General features: G+C 38.8%; 1 protein-coding gene across 5 annotated transcripts in view; it reads right to left on the minus strand.

Moving 5' to 3' along the window:
• Nucleotides 1–18,877, minus strand: part of MICU2 (mitochondrial calcium uptake 2) — a 105,179-nt gene that overhangs the window by 65,621 nt on the left and 20,681 nt on the right. For all 5 annotated transcript variants that reach the window (XM_045377342.2, XM_045377341.2, XM_005585468.4 and 2 more), the window contains exon 2: nucleotides 6,613–6,754. In XM_045377342.2, the coding sequence (XP_045233277.2) occupies nucleotides 6,613–6,754 (142 nt within the window). The remainder of the gene's footprint in view (nucleotides 1–6,612; nucleotides 6,755–18,877) is intronic.

Raw genomic sequence — 18,877 nt, forward strand, 5'->3', positions numbered from 1 at the left:
AATCTAATATGTACAAAATTATATCTTATTGTAGCCACTAACAAGGGTAAACATATTTATGTTCATTTTTCGTACACATTTCCTCTTCTATGAATGCCTATTTATTACTTCTGTCCCTTTTTTAAAAAAAAATTGTCTTTTTCTTATTGATTTGTAGTTTTCTACATATACTAAGTATTGTCTTCAATTTTGCAAGTTTTTGGCTTACCTTTTCAATTTCTCTAAGGCAAATCAATAGAAGTTCTAATTTTAATATGGTTGAATTTTATCAATCTTTTATGATAGTGCTTTTTGTGGCTTATTTAAAGAAGATTTCTCTAACCTAAGGAGATGGATTTTAAAATTATCTTTGAAAAATGTTTGCTTGTTTTCCACATGCATATCTAACTGTACTAGTACCATTCGTTGAACAGTCCCTCTTTTTCCAATGATTTATAATGCCACCTCTCTCATATATGAAAGTTCCATTGCTGTTCTGGGCCCTTTATTCTGTTCCAATGGTCAGTTTGTCTCTCCCTATGCCAATGCCATTTGATTACTGAGGTTTTATAATAAAGCTCATTATTTGATAGAGTAACTTCCCCATTTTTTTCCTTCTTTCAGAATGTCTTTGCTAGTTCAGGCCCGGTGTTTTTCCATATAATTTTTCAAATCAGCTTGTCAAAAAACATGAACATACACACACACGTGTGCATACATGTGTGAGCACACATTTACCTACCCCATTGGGATTATTGCAATTACACTGAATTTATAGATTAGGGGTTACGAACTAGGCCAACAGGCCCAATTATGCTTGTAGAAATATCTAAGTAGCAGAATGTTCTGTAAAAATTTGAGTGCCTGTAACAACATCTAGACTCTAGTTAGCTATATAGCTTATCCCACCGACTATATTACATTGATTCGATTCAAAACTATTCTTTCTCTGACTGGTCCTATAAGTTTTTACATTTTCCACTTGGTCATCTAAATCATTCTTGCCTAGGGTTTTCTTCTAGTACCAAATACTCTTCTGAAGATCCCAGCTTCACTTTCATTGGTTGAAAACATTTTAAAATTTCTTCTCAGATTCCTTATTTGACCCATGTGTTATTTTAAAATGTATCATTTAATCTCCAAATATTTGGGGATGTTTCAGCTATCTTTCTGTTACTGATTTCTAGTTTAAGTCTACTGTGGTCTAAGACCATACTTTCTATGATTCCTATTCTTGTAAATGTTTTAAGAGTGTTTTATGACCCCAAATCTGGTCTATCTTGGTGAATGGTTCCAGGTTAGCTTCAGAATGTATATTCTGCTATCATTAGATGAAATATCCTATAAGTGTCAATTAGAGCCAGTTAATTGATGGTGCTATTCTATTCAGGTATATCCTTATTGGTTTTCCTTCTGCTGAATCTGTCAATCAAGGACAGAAGGCTCTTGAAATCTCCAAGTATAATAGCATCCAAGAGCACATCTGTTTCTCCTTGCAGTTCCATCAGTTTCTGCCTCATGTGCTTTGATGCCCTGTTGTTAGGTATACATACATTATAGATAGTTATGTCTTCCTGGAGTACTTACCCATTAAAAAAAAATCATTATGCAATGCCTCTTTCTATTCCTGATAATTTCCCTCACTCTTAAATCCGGTTTATCTGAAACCAGTATAGCTACTCCAGCCTTCTTTTGATTAGTGTTAGCAATTATTCTATCTGTACCTTTACATTTAAAGTGGGTTTCTTATAAACAACATGCATAAAATACATATCTACAGTGACTGTTGATATATCTGGATTGATATCTACCATATCTAACTATTGCACTTGAGTTTTGTTTCATTTTTTTGTCTTCCACTCTTTTTTTGCCTTCTCTGGTTTTAGTTGAGTATTTTATATAACTTGATTTTCTCTCGTCTCTTAGAATGTCAATTATATTTATTAAAAATATTTTTTTTAGTGGTGGTCCTAAAGTTTGCAATATATATTTGCAACTAATTTAAGTGCATGTTCAAATAACACTATACCACTTCATAGGTGGTACCAGTATCTTAAAAGTATTCCCAATTCCTCCCTCCTGTCCCTTATACCATTGCTGTCATACATTTCACTTATCCATACAATTTGATCATCCAATATTGTGTTACTATTATTTTGATTAAACTGTTATCTATTATATCAATATTTTAAATGTGATTTAATTTTATATTCATGTATTCCTTTTCTAACTTAACTGTCTTCCTTTCTTCATGCCAAGTTCCTGATATATCATTTTTCTTCTTTTTGAAGAACATCTTTCTTCAAAGAAAGAAGAAATGTTTCTTTGAACATTTCTTGTAAATCAGATCTACCGGTGACAAATTCTCTCAAATTTGGTTTGTCTGAGAATGTATTTCTTTTTCACTTTTGAAGGATAATTTTCACTGGATCCAGAATTCTACATTGGTAAATTTTTCTTTCAAAATTTTAAATATTTTATCCACCCTCTTCTTGCTTAAAAAGAAATATGATACAATTCTTACCATTGTTTTTCTACAGATAAGGTGTTTTTCTTCTTTGGCTTCTGTCAAGATTTTTTTCTCTTTCTTTTGTTCTTTAAAATTTTTCTAGCTGTGTGCAGTGGCTCACGCCTGTAATCCCGGCACTTTGGGAGGCCGAGGAGGGCGGATCACAAGGTCAGGAGATTGAGACCATCCTGGCTAACACAGTGAAACCCTGTCTCTACTAAAAATAAAAAAATTAGCCAGCTGTGGTAGCGGGTGCCTGTAGTCCCAGCTACTGGGAAGGCTGAGGCAGGACAATGGCGTGAACCCGGGAGGCGGAGCTTGCAGTGAGTTGAGATTGCTCCACTGCACTCCAGCCTGGGCGATAGAGTGAGACTTTGTCTCAAAAAAAAAAAAAGAAAAAAAAAAAAAGAAAAAAAAATTCCTGCAGTTTGAATATGATATACCTAGACATTTCTTGGTATTTATTCTGCTTGGTGTTTTCATAAACTTCTTGAATCTATGGCTTGACATTTGTTAATACTTTTGGAAAATTCTCAGTCATTATTATTTCAAATGTTTCTTTTCCTCTTCTTTTTCTGGTATTCCTGTTACTTATATGTTATATCTTTTGTAATTGACTCACAGTTCTTGAATATTCTGTTTTTCTCAGTCTTTTTGTTCCTCTTTGCTTTTCAAGTTGGGAAGTTTCTACTGACATATTTTCAAGCTCACTGATTCTTCTCTCCGCCAGATCCATTACACTGATGGGCCCAACAAATGCATTTTTTTTTTGAGTCAGGGTATTGCTCTGTCACCCAGGCTGGAGTGTAGTGGTGCAATCATAGTTTGCTGTAGCCTCAAACTCCTGGGCTCAAGTGATCCTCAGCCTCTGAAGTAGCCAGGACTACAGGTGTGTACCAACACACCTGGCTAATGTCAAACGCATTCTTCATTTTTCTTTTTTTGAGACAGAGTCTCGCTCTGTCGCCCAGACTGGAGTGCAGTGGCCGGATCTCAGCTCACTGCAAGCTCTGCCTCCCGGGTTTATGCCATTCTCCTGCCTCAGCCTCCTGAGTAGCTGGGACTACAGGCGCCCGCCACCTCGCCCAGCTAGTTTTTTTTTTTTTTTGTATTTTTTAGTAGAGACGGGGTTTCACCGTGTTAGCCAGGATGGTCTCGATCTCCTGACCTCGTGATCCATCCGTCTCGCCCTCCCAAAGTGCTGGGATTACAGGCTTGAGTCACCGCGCCCGGCCACATTCTTCATTTCTGTAACACTATTTTTGATTTTGAGCATTTCCTTTTGGTTTGTTCTAAGAATTTCTTTGCCTCTGCTTACATTACATTAAGTGCTGTACACTTTTTCCACTGGAGCCCTTAGCATATTAATGTTACTTTAAATTCCTGGTCTGATAATTCCAAATATCTGCTATATATAAATCTGATACTGATGTTTGCTTTGTCTTTCCAGATTGTGCTTTTTCTTTTTAACATGCCTTGTGACTTTCTGGTTCTAAGTCAGGCATGATGTATTTGGTAAAAGTTACTGAGGTAGACTGGCCTTTTATGTTTATCTGGGTAGGAATCGGTTGTGTTTACTGTTTGCTGTAGTTGTAGGTGACAGAGGCTAAAATTTCCTCTGGTGCCTTTTTTTTTTTTCTCTCCTGTTGTCTTTTCTCTCCTTAAATAAAATCTAAGAGGTAAGTTCTTTCAGTCCTGCCTTATTATTGTACAGGAGACTGCTGTCGATGTGGTGGTGAGGTGAAAAGGCAGGCAGGTCTCCTTAAATAAAATCTAAGAGGTAAGTTCTTTCAGTCCTGCCTTATTATTGTACAGGGGCCTGCTCTGTCGATGTGGTGGTGAGGTGAAAAGGGAGGTAGGTATTGTACAGTCCTATGATCAGCTGTCAGTCTCTTAGTCAGACTGTGTGACTGTGAAGGGATATGCCCTTCAAAAGCAGTTCTCAGTTTTTTTGTTTCTCTGCTCCCTTTGGTGAGACAAGAAGGCCAGAGGGGGCTAGATTTGGGGATTTCCATCTCCCTAGGTTGGCTGGGCTCCAGTAAAAAAGTTTGTTTTCTATGCAGGCCTTTCTTAAGGAGAATGAAATACTCTGGGAGTGTCTAAAAATGGCTACTTTTCCCTCCCAATGATGGAGAGGGGAGAGCATTTTTCTTAGCTCTTCACTGTGAGAACCTGGCAGAGTTCCGCAAGGTAAAAATCACAAAGGCGTATGGGCTTCTCTGTGGCTGGTTCTTCAGTAGTTGTTATCTCCCAAGCTGGTTCACACTGAGATTCCAGCAATTAATTACCCTTCAAATACTCCTACCTGAAGCCGGCTCCAGTGGTGGGTTCTTAGTGGTTTCCGTCGGCAGTAAGCTGACTCTATGGATCTGCTTGCCTTCAGTTTCCAGCTCAAGTGTGACCTCAATTCTCTGATGAATCTAACAGGAATTCATGACGTCCAAGTGTTTCACATGTCAGAGGCTAAACTACTTTTTAAGATAAATCTTTCTGCATATCTTTGATTACTTATATTATGAACTTACTGCATTAATATGGGTAAATATCTTTAAGGTTTCTAATATACACAAACTTCCCTGCAAAAAAGCTGTAATAAAATAACCTAGGCTGGGCGAGGTGGCTCATGCCTGCAATATCAGCACGTTGGGAGGCCAAGGGGGGCAGATCACCTGAGGTGAGGAGGTTGAGACCAGCTTGGCCAACATGGTGAAACTCCGTCTCTACTAAAAATACAAGGCCAGGTGCGGTGGCTCACGCCTGTGATCCCAGCACTTTGGGAGGCCAGGGAGGGCGGATCACGAGGTCAGGGGATTGAGACCATCCTGGCAAACACGGTAAAACCCCGTCTCTACTAAAAAATACAAAAAATTAGCTGGGCGTGGTGGCACATGCCTGTAATCCCAGCTACTTGGGAGGCTGAGGCAGGAGAATTGCTTGAACCCGAGAGGTGGAGGTTGCAGTGAGCCAAGATCACGCCACTGCACTCCAGCCTGGGTGACAGAGCGAGACTCCGTCTCAAAAAACAAACAAACAAACAAAAACAAAAATTAGCCAGGCACCTGTAATCCCAGCTATTCAGGAGGCTGAGGCAGGAGAATTGCTTGAACCCGGGAGGCAGAGGTTGCAGTGAGCCGAGATAGTGCCATTTCACTCCAGCCTGGGAGAGAGAGCGAGACTCTGTCTCAAATAAATAAAACTCTAAACATATTTTTACCACCTTATTTTTCTGCTCACAAACCTTCAATGCCATTCATCCCTGCCAAATACCATTCATCTGGTGGTTGGAAAGGGTCACTGAAGTTTTCTGGATAATCCGGACCTTATCTGTTTTTCAATTTCATCCCTCACTACTGCTTAAAGTAATCCTTTCGTTCCAGTGATTACTGAATTTATTGTCCCTAGAACACACCATGATCACTCATTTTGTTTTTGTTCGTCATCCCTCAATGTTTATAATGCTGTGCCAAGTTCTCTCGGCCTTTTTGAATTCAATCTATACTATGACTGCTCACCTTGCTCTCACCCATTTCAGCTGCTGCATGTTTATAGCGAGTGTTCCAGTACATTTAGGAAGGTGTCAGAACGCCAACAAGTTTTCATAGACTCCTTCTTCAACATGGGCACAGAGGATGGGGCCAAATCCACTCTATGCAAAGTGAGGACTAATTTAGATAATAAAACTAAGAATTTCTGAATTCTGAAACAAATGCAAGTTGGCTGCTTATTAAATAAAATTATGTAATTATAGTTTTTCAACTTGTTTCTCATTTTTTTTCAGGATTTTCTACCTGTGACATCATGACTGCTCTCCTAACTTCTCAAATCTAGTTTCATTTTTTTTTTTTGGCCCAATTTAAAACATGGATGAAGTAATTACTAATAACATATTTAGTGACAATTAAAACTTAAACTATTTTTCCTGTCTCTTTAGAGAAACCTATATACAAAACAACTATTTCAAAATAAATATAAAAGTATAAGTAGTGTCACAAGAAAAGTCTAAATAAGCAAATGCATGGTACAAAGATGATAATTAAAATGAAGAAAAGCTGTTATCAATCCTGAAAAACAGGTTTTTCAGCCCTGAAGTTTAATTTTTTTAATTAAAAAAAGACCCAACTCACGTTCCATTTGCTCAAACATCACTGAGAAGAGGAAGTCTCGTGGTGTCATGTAATATTCTCCTTCATGCTCCAGTGAAGAAAACTGCATGAAGCGCTGCTTACGAAGAGACAGTTTCCCTATCATTCCATGTTCAACATTTTTCTAAAAGAAAAACAAATTGCAATTTAAGATTTTTTTCAGTGTTATTCCCAAACAGTCACTTCTAGGACAATCTTTAAAAATTAACTTTCACGCTTGGATCTGACAATCCCCAAACTTTCAAAATCATTCATTTAACAAATATTAACTGAGTGCCCACTTTGCACTGAAGCTACAACAGTGAATTAGACTAACTTGAGGGAAGTGACATTCCAAAAAGGGAGAATGGCAATTAAAGAATAAATGTATAAAATAATACAAAACGGTAAGAAGTACTACAAAGAAATATAAAGCAGGATAAGAAAGGGATAAGGCGGTAATACCTTAAGATAGTCAGAGAAGGTCTTTCTAGAGAGGTAACATTTAGAGAGACTAAACGAGGTGGAGTTAGTGTGTCCTGGGGGCGTCCCTGGAAGAAAAGCATTCTAAGCAAGCACAGAGTCCATGAGGTGGGAACAAGTTTGGTCGAGGAACAGCAGAAAGGCCAACGGTACCAGAGTGACTGAGGAAAGAAAGTGGCAGAAGAAAGTCAGGAAGGCAACAGAATATGCAAAGTTGTGCTTTCAAAAAGATAAAATATATCATATTAGATAAATAGCTTTGCTTTCAGAAATGTGAGAGAACCATGGGTAGAAAGAGCCAGAAGAAGAAGGATGGGTAAAATATTGTGGAATATATAGGAATGTAGTGGAAGAGTCTGCACTTCAGGCAGTAGTACTTAGACCCTAACTAAATGCTAATGAAGACAGTACTGAAATCTTTATAAAGAACTTTTCGTTGAGCACTTTCTATATATTAGGCACTGTACTAATTAAGTATTCACATAGATTATTTAGTTAATCCTCACAATAACTTTGAACAGTAGATACAGCAGTAGATAGAGAAACTGAAAAGTAAATAGCAGAGGCAGGCTAAAAAGCTAGGTCTGACTCAAAGGGTTTTAATCTCTTAACAACCACACTATCCTCCTACACCTGACTGGGCATTGTGAACTAGGGAGACTGGAGGAAGATGACACAGCAGTTAACAGGCACCTATGTCAATGCATGAACCTTGATACAAGAACGTATTATCTGTGAAATCCAATAGCAGGCTTTCATCCTGGATTGCTTTCCTGATGCACTGCTCTAACCTGGACCACAGTATCCTTCCTGGACATATCACCTACTTTTCACACTTAATACTGATTCTATAATTCTCCCTGGCACACAGGCAATGTTCAGTGACTGCCGATCTGAATTGAAATGGGAAAAACATGAATTCCAGTTGCTTAAATCTCTCCAAATTCAAAGCTGTTCAAAGCCCTTCTTTTTAGCTGATTTCAGTTCTCTGACCAGTATTAATTTTCTCTCTTAATTAGACAATAGGCTTCCTTGAGCAGCTAGTTTTACACCTCTTTTGTGTTGTCAGTGCCTACCAGAATATTGCACATGTAGACCATCAATAATATTGTAATGATCTGTACCCTTACCACCCCTTTGCCTTTCCTTTTCTTTTCCCTTAAGTGACTACTACAAAAATAACTCAAGGAGAATGTTTTAATTACATAAGTCCACACTTACCATCCCAGTAATCAGAAAACTAAATTTTATTGATGCTTTCTGAACATTTTATACGTGAGGCAAATATACATACATACACACATACACACATAGTAAACCTCTCACACTCTGCCTATAGAGTACAAAACTATCATCTGGAGATCATCACCACAGCAGACTGTAATCCTACCATTTCCCTTATGAAATATGCAGAGGAAGCCCCCAAGTCACCATCTCCTACTATTAGAGTCTTTCTCTTCATCCTAAGCCCCACCTTTTCTGAAGAAAACACTGAATTGAGCATTTACTAATTTGAGGAGACTCCAGGAAGAGGCAGAACACATAAGAATCAAGGGGGCAACTCTGTAGTATTATAATATACTGTAGTATTATATATTAATATATAATACTCTGTATTATAGTATCTAACGTTCATTAAGTATGTAGTATACGCAGAGCAGGGTGCTAATATCTTTACATACCTGTTCTTAATCTCCACAATGCCCTTAATAGTAGACACCATTTTTGTCATCTTCATTTTACCAAAAAAAAAAAAAAAAAAAAAAAACCGAAACACTTAAGGCTTGTGAAAGTTAACCAGCTTGCCTAGATTGTAAGTGATAGCATAGGCAGTATGACATCAACCCCACTGTCTCAACCACGATCCTATACTAGCTCCTGTTACAATAATATAAATTAGGAAAATAGAAGAAGCAGTGTGGGTAATGGTAGCTGAGAAAGTTTTTCTGAAAAAAATAGGATTTAAGATAAACTTCAGAGAAAAATAACAAAGAACAGAATTAGAATTAGTCATCCTTTAGTCCCTGGGCTAACTGTTGTCCATTTCCTAAATGGTAGGTGTTACTTCTCTAGTTCAATCAAATTTAAAGTAAGTAGGATGTACTGAATGTGTTTCTTTGCTACAACAAAATTTATGTAAGGAAAAAAAAAAAAAAGTATTGTTCTGAAATTACCAGAGCCTTTCTAATTCCAAGTTGATGAACCAACATAGTTTTTTTTTAGGTCATCTTTATTATACAGTAGTACAATTTTAAAAGTACATTTTAAAGAATCACTAATACAATCAATGTGCATTCTATATTTATGCTTATTTCATAGAATTTGGAAGATTAATTTGCCAATGCCATTATTAACCTTCTATTCATCTGTCAGGCTTAGCTTGTTTTACTTCATTTTTATAATAATTCTGATCAAATCTCAGACTTACTGGATAGATTTAATGGTCAAGAATGTAATAACCACAATATTGTTCCTAAGAAGAAAAAAAGGTGCCTTATTATATCATTTCCACGAATGCACTGTAATAAAAAACAAGTCGTCTGTTTTTTGTCTATTTTTTCAACTAAACTCTTGAAGCATAAATTTCATCTTTGTTTCACTGTACTGTGGAAAGCATCTGGCCTGGTGCCTTATACATATTGGGACTATAACTGACATACAACATAGAATTTTAAGAGTTACAAGGGACTTAGAGATCATCTAGTCCAACACTTTTGTGCAAAGGACCAGAAGTCAGGTCTTTTGAGTTCCACACCATGTTTGGTTAACTAGTTTGCTTATTAACTACTTCAGATAAATGCTGGGAACAAGTGGCTAACGTCCAAATGCTAATTTATAGCCTAAGGTAATGCATGCCAAATTATCCCTTATTAATAACCTTGAACAACTAAAAACATAGTTTACAACAAGCCTTTGGCAGAAAATGTAAACTATTTCCTAACTCTGTGTTCTCCTTTCTTTCTTCACCTCTTCCTTCCTTCTATCTGTGTGGTTTTCCTGATAACAGATGTGCGTGCTCTCTCTTTTCCCAGTTTTGTTTCTCTTTCCTCTTAGGTTTCAGGTTGCTTTTGTTTGTTTTTGCTGCTGCTATTTTCATTTTCCCTGAACTAACCATGTTGCTTTGGGTACTCATTTAATCTCTGTTGTCTCTTTTTCACTGTGGCATATTCGTGGTAGGTTAGGCTTGGTAAACTGAGCTAAGGCAAAGAAAATGGCTTGTAGACTTAAGTAAGTACAGTTAGCACATCAGTTTAGATGGGGAGGATCAGGAGGTATAATAAACGTCAAGATATCAAAGTTATTTGAGACCAGCCTGAGCAATGTAGTGAGACTCTGTCTCTATAAAAAGAATAGAAATTACAATTTTTTAAAAAATCAGAATTAGGCTGGGCGTGGTGGCTCACACCTGTAATACCAGCACTTTGGGAGGCTGAGATGGGCAGATCACAAGGTCAGGAGATCGAGACCATCCTGGCTAACACAGTGACACACCGTCTCTACCAAAAATACAAAAAAATTAGCCAGGCGTGGTGGCGGGAGGCTGTAGTCCCAGCTACTCGGGAGGCTGAGGCAGGAGAACGCAGTGAACCCGGGAGGTGGAGCTTGCAGTGAGCCGAGATTGAGATCGCGCCACTGCACTCCATCCTGGGTGACAGAGCCAGACTCCTTCCAAAAAAAAAAAAAAGAAAAAAAAATTATATCTAATAACAGTACAAATACAAATACCTAGCTTAATATTGTTTACGTATTAGGCAATGAAAAAGTTCATTAATTCATTCTCAAACATTTAAGAAACTGTTATGTGTCACTGTTCTGGGAATATATAGACAGATACTATGAAGTCTCCCCCTTAAGGAGTTTACAAAGGGAAGTGTTGGATAGCAAATAAACAGTTAAAAGTACTAGCTCTGAAATCAAACTGCTTGGGATTCAAATTCTAGTTATGTCACTAGGTATGTGACCTTGGACAAATTATCTCTCTGCACCTCACCTGACTCATTTGAAAAATGAGTAAAGGGGACTCAAACTGCCTAGATTTAAATTCTAGTTCTGTCACTTGGGCAACATTACCCCTCAGTTGATCTGCGAAATGCAAAAAACAACAGTATCTATCTCAAAGGTTTTTTTTTTTTTTAATGAGCCTTCAATGAAATAATACACATAAAACTCAGCATAGTGCCCAGCACACATTAAATGTTCTAGAAGGTTAGCCATTAGTATTATGATAGATAATTTTAACAAACGCTCTAACAGAACTACACATAAATTCTATGAGAAGGCAGAGAGCCAATAGACTGCCTTGTAGACTTAAGGTGAAACTACGTCTCTACTAAAAATACAAAAGTTATCTGGGTGTGGTGGCATGTGCCGGTAACCCTAGTTACTCAGGAGGTTGAGGCAGGAGAATCACTTGAACTTGGGAGGCGGAGCTTGCAGTAAGCCGAGATCACGCCACTGCACTCCAGCCTGGGCAACAGAGCAAGACTCCGTCTCAAAAGAAAAAAAAAAGGAAAAAAAAAAAAAAGAAAGGTATTACAGAGTAGGAGATACTTAAACTGGATCTTAAAGGATGAGCAGGAGTTTGCCAAGACTGGGAACAATAGTAGAGCAAGCTATGCTAAAGTTGGCTCTGACATTTGGGGAGCCAGATTCATGATGCAGAGGATCTATGGGGTATGTGACAAATAACGGACAGAGGAAAGTAACAGCAGCCATACAATACTGCAAAGATCATCATGAATTTTGACATTTTCTTTTGTTAATCTATAAAATAGCCACCATATATGTAAGACACTGGAGCCTATATGGAAATTTGGAATTGGATATTTGATACCATGATTCAGCACTCTTAATCTACCTATCAATCTAATAAACTTGGTTAGTTTGAAAACCCTGCCATATTAAAAACATTAAATTATAAGTGCTAGATTAAAGTACGCTAATGGCAGAAGGCAGACCTAACAGCCTGACAGTAAGGCAGGAGACAAAAATAATACAAAACAGTGACAAGTGAAATGAGTGACTGCAGCATAAGCTTTAATCATTGAGGTTTATTAAGCCAGCTGTAGGCTGTATCCGGGAAAAACATAAGCTACAAACACATCTGTGGCTGTTTTTCTGGAGGTTTTCAGGAGTTTTAGTATTTATACATTTATACATTTCCTTAAAATGGGGGAAGGCATGTAGGAAGAGGGGCAGGTAAGGGTAAGGCAAATGGTTACATTCCTGTGAGACTTCGGTTAGCGCCCAGTGAATCTACATTTTACAGAAGGTAAGGTGAGTGGAGACAAAGGCAGAAGTAGTTTTCTCTTTGTTCTTCCCCTGGGGAGATACATTTGTAATCGACATTATCAGTGTGGAATTTAACAGACTTTAGTTTTAGGAGCTAGACTTAGACTGTACACCTAAAGTTGTAATTGGCATGCCCCTGTTTATGGGAGGCTAGCAAAGAATTTCCTTATGAATAGTCTGTGGGGTAGCCCTTCCCACATGCCTAAGGCTTTTTTCCTTTCCAGGAGGACCTTGCTAAAGTATTCTGTTGCATGATTCAGCCTCTAGGCTTAAGTTTGGGGGTCCTGGGATTTCAAATTTTTCTTTATAGTAGACGTAGCTGCAATTTCCTGGACCAATCAATGTTATTACATGCAATCAACAGCCCCAGGTCTACACATGGTGATGATCTTCTGTCCATGAGTAATTTATTATTAGGGAATATTAGAATGTAGAAAAATATGAAATACATTCTAGCTGTTTTTAATGTAAATAATAAAAAACAAATGTTTTCCTGTTTACACAGGTAATTTTAGTTACCTGGAAGATTCACATATACTACATGCCTCATACTCCACCTGATGCCATATAAATTCAACATTACTGTCTGATTTTACTATATATTCAAAGTACTTCATAGAACGTATGTTATATAAAAATACCAGGGCTGTATCTACATAAACTGAAAATAGAGCTGTAAGTGGAACTGTATTGTCTTTCAGAAAAACAAAGGTAGACAGTTTGGGGTTGTCAAATACTGTTAACTGTCAAATAAAATTAGACCACATGATGCAAATGCTTTCACCTTTCTGTTAACATACACTTTTTAAAGAACTTACCACTAGTTTAGTCGTAGTCATAATGAGGTATCACTTTCAGGAAACGCATCTATATGAATAACAATTCAGTATGCTGACATACAAGTTTAGGGATTTCAGGGTGTCAAAAGAAACTGGACTGCTATCTCCTAGGACTAAGTCAATTCCTTACAAAGATAAAAAGTATTGTGTCCGGAATTTATTCCTTCTGGTGGGTTCTTTGTCACGCCGCGGGCCTCGAGTTGAGTGTTAACAGCTCTTAAAGGTGGCGCCGGAGGAGCTATTTGCTCTTCATGGTGGGTTCGGAGTCTCACTGACTTCAGGAATGAAGCCCCCGACCCTCGACCCTTGTGGTGAGTGTTAACAGCTCTTAAAGTTGGTGGGGACCCAAAAAGTGAACAGCAGCAAGACTTATTATGAAGAGCTAAAGAACAAAGCTTCCACGGCCTTGAATGCGATCCCACGGGGCTGCTGCTGCTGGCTCCCGCGGCCCGCTTTCATTCCTTTATTTGGGCCCACCCATGTCCTGCTCATCGGTCCATTTCACAGAGTGCCGATTGGTGCATTTACAATCCCTCTAGCTAGACACAGAGCACTGACCCGTGCATTTAAAATCCTCCAGTTAAACAGAAAAGTTTTCCAAGTCCCCACACGACCCAGAAGCCCAGCTGGCTTCACCTCTCAGTATCGTAAGGCAAACCATAATTTTAAGCAATTTATTTAAGATGTAAATTGCTTGGCCGGGCGCGGTGGCTCACGCCTGTAATCCCAGCACTTTGGGAGGCCGAGGCGGGCGGATCATGAGGTCAGGAGATCGAGACCATCCTGGCTAACACAGTGAAACCCTGTCTCTACTAAAAATACAAAAAACTAGCCGGGTGCTGTGGCGGCGCCTGTGGTCCCAGCTACTCGGGAGGCTGAGGCAGGAGAATCACTTGAACCTGTGAGGCGGAGCTTGCGGTGAGCCGAGATCGCGCCACTGCACCCCAGCCTGGGCGACAGAGCGAGACTCTGTCTCAAAAAATAAATAAATAAAATGAAACATATAATGGAAAATACACTTTATTGAAACCAAGACTTGTATTTACTACTCTATTTGCTGTCACCTTATTTATTTCTTTTTGAGGCGGAGTCTCGCTCTGCCGCCCAGGCTGGAGTGAGCGGCGCCATCTTGGCTCACTGCAAGCTCCGCCTCCCGGGTTCCCGCCATTCTCCTGCCTCAGCCTCCCGAGTAGCTGGGACCACAGGCGCCGCCACCTCGCCCGGCTAGTTTTTTGTATTTTTAGTAGAGACGGGGTTTCACCATATTAGCCAGGATGGTCTCGATCTCCTGACCTCGTGATCCGCCCGCCTCGGCCTCCCAAAGTGCTGGGATTACAGGCCTGAGCCACCGCGCCCGGCCTGCCGCCACCTTATGTTTAAGCATACTAAGTATGAAGAATTCTAGAGGACCTCAGGGGAAACTGATCTGTTTTAGTTTCTCAGAAAATGTAAATAAGGTTAGAACCATAATGCCTTGATTGCTGGATTCAACAGTTTAAAAACTGCTGTCCAAGGAGTTATTAAAAAAAAAAAAAAAAGTAGAGGATTAGACATAATTAAGATTATTCTGAAAAGGCACACATTGCCTTCATATATTATGTGGAGAAATAAAAGCAGTGGAATAAAAAGTATTAATCTTAACCTTTATCTGAAAGAGATTTCCTAAGTTGCTTCTACAAACCTATTCGGTTGGCAGTGTATACAGTTACATATAAATAACCGATGGACTGGCAGGAGAAGCAGCTGCCTGAGGAACTAGCTGGTCAGGAAGAGAGGAAGGGTATGGAATGCAGTGGTGGAGATCAAAGAGCTGCTGAGGGCCTGTTGGTGGCTGCCATCCTATCCCTACCCCAGATGCAACTTAGAGTCTTCTGAGGTGGAAAGTGGTGGGAGTGGAGGGATGGATTCCTTCTATTGCCATGATTTGCTTCTCAAACCTGCATCTACTACTAAATATATGGAAAAAGAGGAGCAGAAGAAATGCTGGGATTTGGGGCTATACTGAACACATGAGAACCATCCACATGGTTCTAGTTAGATATAAAATGCTCCATGGATTTCAAGGATTACTTGTAATACAGTAAAAAATGTGACAAAGGAATTAAGAGCAATGAGTGATGTGAAATGGATAAAAGAGATCTTTGAAAGCTGATGACTTCTGTTAAAACATTTCACTAGTTTATTGCCTTTAAAGCAACAGGTGCTTCACCACTCTGTCTCTACTTTTTATCCATGAAGTGACATATTGGAAAAAGTTAGTTCTCTGTTCTTTGTTTAACATTCTTTGGTCTCCACATTTCTCAGGAAGAAAGTGAGAAAAGAAAGGGCCTTCCCTATAGCTTTGAATATATATACACAGCATTAGCCAAAATATAGTGAGACCTATTCATTTGGGGCCCTTATTTTGGAATTTGTAATAATCTGGATAAAATATAAAATTGTTCTGTTGTCTTTGAACTTTCTGTGGTGTAACTGGATGACTATCCCACCTTCTTAAAGAAACGTTTACAATCAGCAATTTTCATTTCATTAGACACAACTTTTCCATTTTGTTCTGAATTAGAGAGATTTTATTGTATATGAAACAAAATACTGCCAGACTAAATTAAAAATATTCACTGCATAAGCTGTGCCTCACAATACATTCTACAAAATGACAGCCAATGAGACAACTGTCATTCCTGGGAAACCTGGAAGCTCTGGGAACTACTCTCTCTGGCTTCTGAAATATCGTCTGATCTATGATGGTCTAGTCTAGACTTTGTCCCAGAGACTGAAGAAAGCTAGCATGGCTTGTTTTAGATGAGGATGGTAAGATGAAATGGCATATGCTTACACACACAGACACACAGAATTTTTTTTTTAACCCCATAGATTTCTATCTGGAGAACAGTGGCCACTGTCAGGGGATGCTGATGAGTAAAGAAACAAGCATCTTCCCTTCCAGTGCTTTCTCTTTCCTGATTAAGTAACTGAACAGAGTACTCATTTTTGCTTCTTCCATAATTACCTTCCAAGAGGTACATCATAACTACATATATTTCTGTTTCTGTTCGAAACAAAAAGTTTAAACTAAAAAAGTTTAAACTAGGTTCCGAATTAAAAAAAAAAAAAAAGACTAGGCCAGGTAGGATGGCTCACGTCTGTAATCCCAGCATGTTGGGAGGCCAAGAGGAGGATCCCTTGAGCCCAGGAGTTCGAGACCAGCCTGGGCAACATGGCAAAACATCGTATCTACAAAAAAACACACAGATTAGCTGGTCATGCTGGCTCACACGTGTGGTCCCAGCTACTTCGGAGGCTGAGGTGGAGGTGGGCGGATCGCTTGAGCCTCGGAGGTCAAGGCTCCAGTGAGCTGAGATCGCACCACTGCACTCCAGCCTTAGTGAAAAAATGAGACTCTGTCTCAAAAAAAAAAAAAAGGCCTTAATTTAAAATCTCAATACTCCCACCAAGGTATCATCAGTCTCATTTATGGCAACTACAACTAAATTTTTCTTAAGAATTGAATGAGCTACTTTAGTTTATTTTCCTCCACAGGAGAAGGTAAAATACTACTTGTGAACTCTCTACAACTACTCAACCTTATCACCTTATTTAATAAAACTGTCTCCCATGACCAAACATCTTACAGAAACAAAATGGTGGGTGAAGAGGCACTCACTCCCTAGTGGGGAAGGCATAACAGGTGATGTTACAGCAGAAGTATGAAAGGAACAACACGCATTTAGCAAATGTGTATGTTCCACAAGGATAAATTTAAGTATTTTTCACACATTATTTCTTAACCATGATATTTTGATTTCTTACTTTTCACAATGAGATATGCACCAGACTAACATTTTTTAATGTTATATAAATAAATCTGAATAGAAAACTAGCAACAGGTCTGGTATCTTGATTTATCTTGACTGTGAGCTCTCTTTTCTGGGCAGCTGAGAAGTAGATGCAGAGCAGTAACAAGGAACTTCTGTGATATGAGCTCTAATTTCAGGAATCTTATGTACCCATGCAAAAAGGTTTCCTGGAAACTGAGACCTTCAAGTAAGTGGTGCTGTCGGGGGGCTGAGTCATAAACAGAGGCTACCACTAGGGATAACAACATTTAGGATATTATATCCTATAATATATGACACAGTATGAAGCAAAGAGGAGATGGATTAAAGGATCCCTCTCTTCTTCCTTCTAGCCCTTCTTGGGGAACAGCTGCAGTCTGTAGCTGTATTTTACAGTTTGTGACTGCAGTAGAAAAGTGATTCATTCATATAGTATTTTGCCCTGCTCCCACATTTTCTGTGACCCACTCAGACTTCCATATCCCAGTCCTCAGCAAATGGCTGTCACCTCCATGTGCTTCCCCAGCTTATAGGAAACTGACAGTGAGGATTCTTAAAGCTCATGGCTGAACACTGACTGAGAGCAGTTTGCCTATCATCAAATCTCTCACGCCCCACCTCAACCCTATACAAAATTTGCTTAAATACTGAAATTATTTTTTATAAAGCCCTGCAATGTATGTTGATTGCATACAAATAGATTTTTTTTTGAGACGGAGTTTTGCTCTACAAACAGAACAATTTTATCCAAAACAAAAATTGAACAAAAAATTTTAAAACTTTCAGGTAAATGGAATAACGAAGGTTTGAATTCAGCAGATTTGCAAATTTCTTACTTTAAAAATTATATTTCTTTTAAAAAAATTCCATTGATAGTATTTTTTTCTGAATTGGTCTTTGTACAATTCAGAAAACAAAACGTGTGTAAAACAAATATTGTACTAGCTCTCTTCAATGTCAATCTCAGTTTTGATCACTGTTAACAAGATTGTCCTAAAACAGATTTGACTTGCTGGGGTGTCCTTAGAGCTTCAGTATTCACTTGACTGACTTATATTAACTTCAGTAAACCTTTCCAAAAGACAGAGTTAATAACAACGTACTTGCCTCTGACTAATTAAAACACCTTACGAAGCTAAGCATGTAATATAGCCCCCTTTTTAATCTGGCTAACTTACTTGTTAACAGTTAATTTTGGGCTGGGCTTGGTGGCTCATGTCTATAATCCCAGGACTTTGAGAGGCTGAGGGGAAAGGATCAGATCAGGCCAGGAGTTGTAGACCAGCCTGGGCAACATAGCAAGACCCTGTTTCTACAAAAATTTAACAAATAAAAAAATCACCCAGATGAGGCCGGGCGTGGTGGATCACAAAGTCAGGCACTCAAGACCAGTGGCCAACATGGTAAAACCCTGTCTCTACAAAAATACAAAAAAATTAGCTGGGTGTGGTGGTGTGCACCTGTAATCCCAGCTATTCGGGAGGCTGAGGTGGCAGAATCGCTTGAACCCAGGAGACAGAGGTTGCAGTGAGCCAGGATCATGCCATTGCATTCCAGCCTGGATGACACAGCGAGACTCTGTCTCAAAAAAAAAACTACCCAGATGTGGTGGCACACACCTATAGTCCTAGCTACTGAGGAGGCTGAGGTAGGAGGATCACTTGAGCTCACAAGTTCAAGGTAACCAGGAGCTATAATTGTGCCACTGCACTCCAGCCTGGGTGATAGATTTTGTCTCTAAAAAAATAAAATAAAATAAATTAATTAAAAGAAAAAAACTCCAGTAGTTATCTCCTCTAGGAGTCCTTCCAGAAGTAC

Source organism: Macaca fascicularis, chromosome 17, assembly GCF_037993035.2.
Source record: "Macaca fascicularis isolate 582-1 chromosome 17, T2T-MFA8v1.1".
Lineage (NCBI taxonomy): Eukaryota > Metazoa > Chordata > Mammalia > Primates > Cercopithecidae > Macaca > Macaca fascicularis.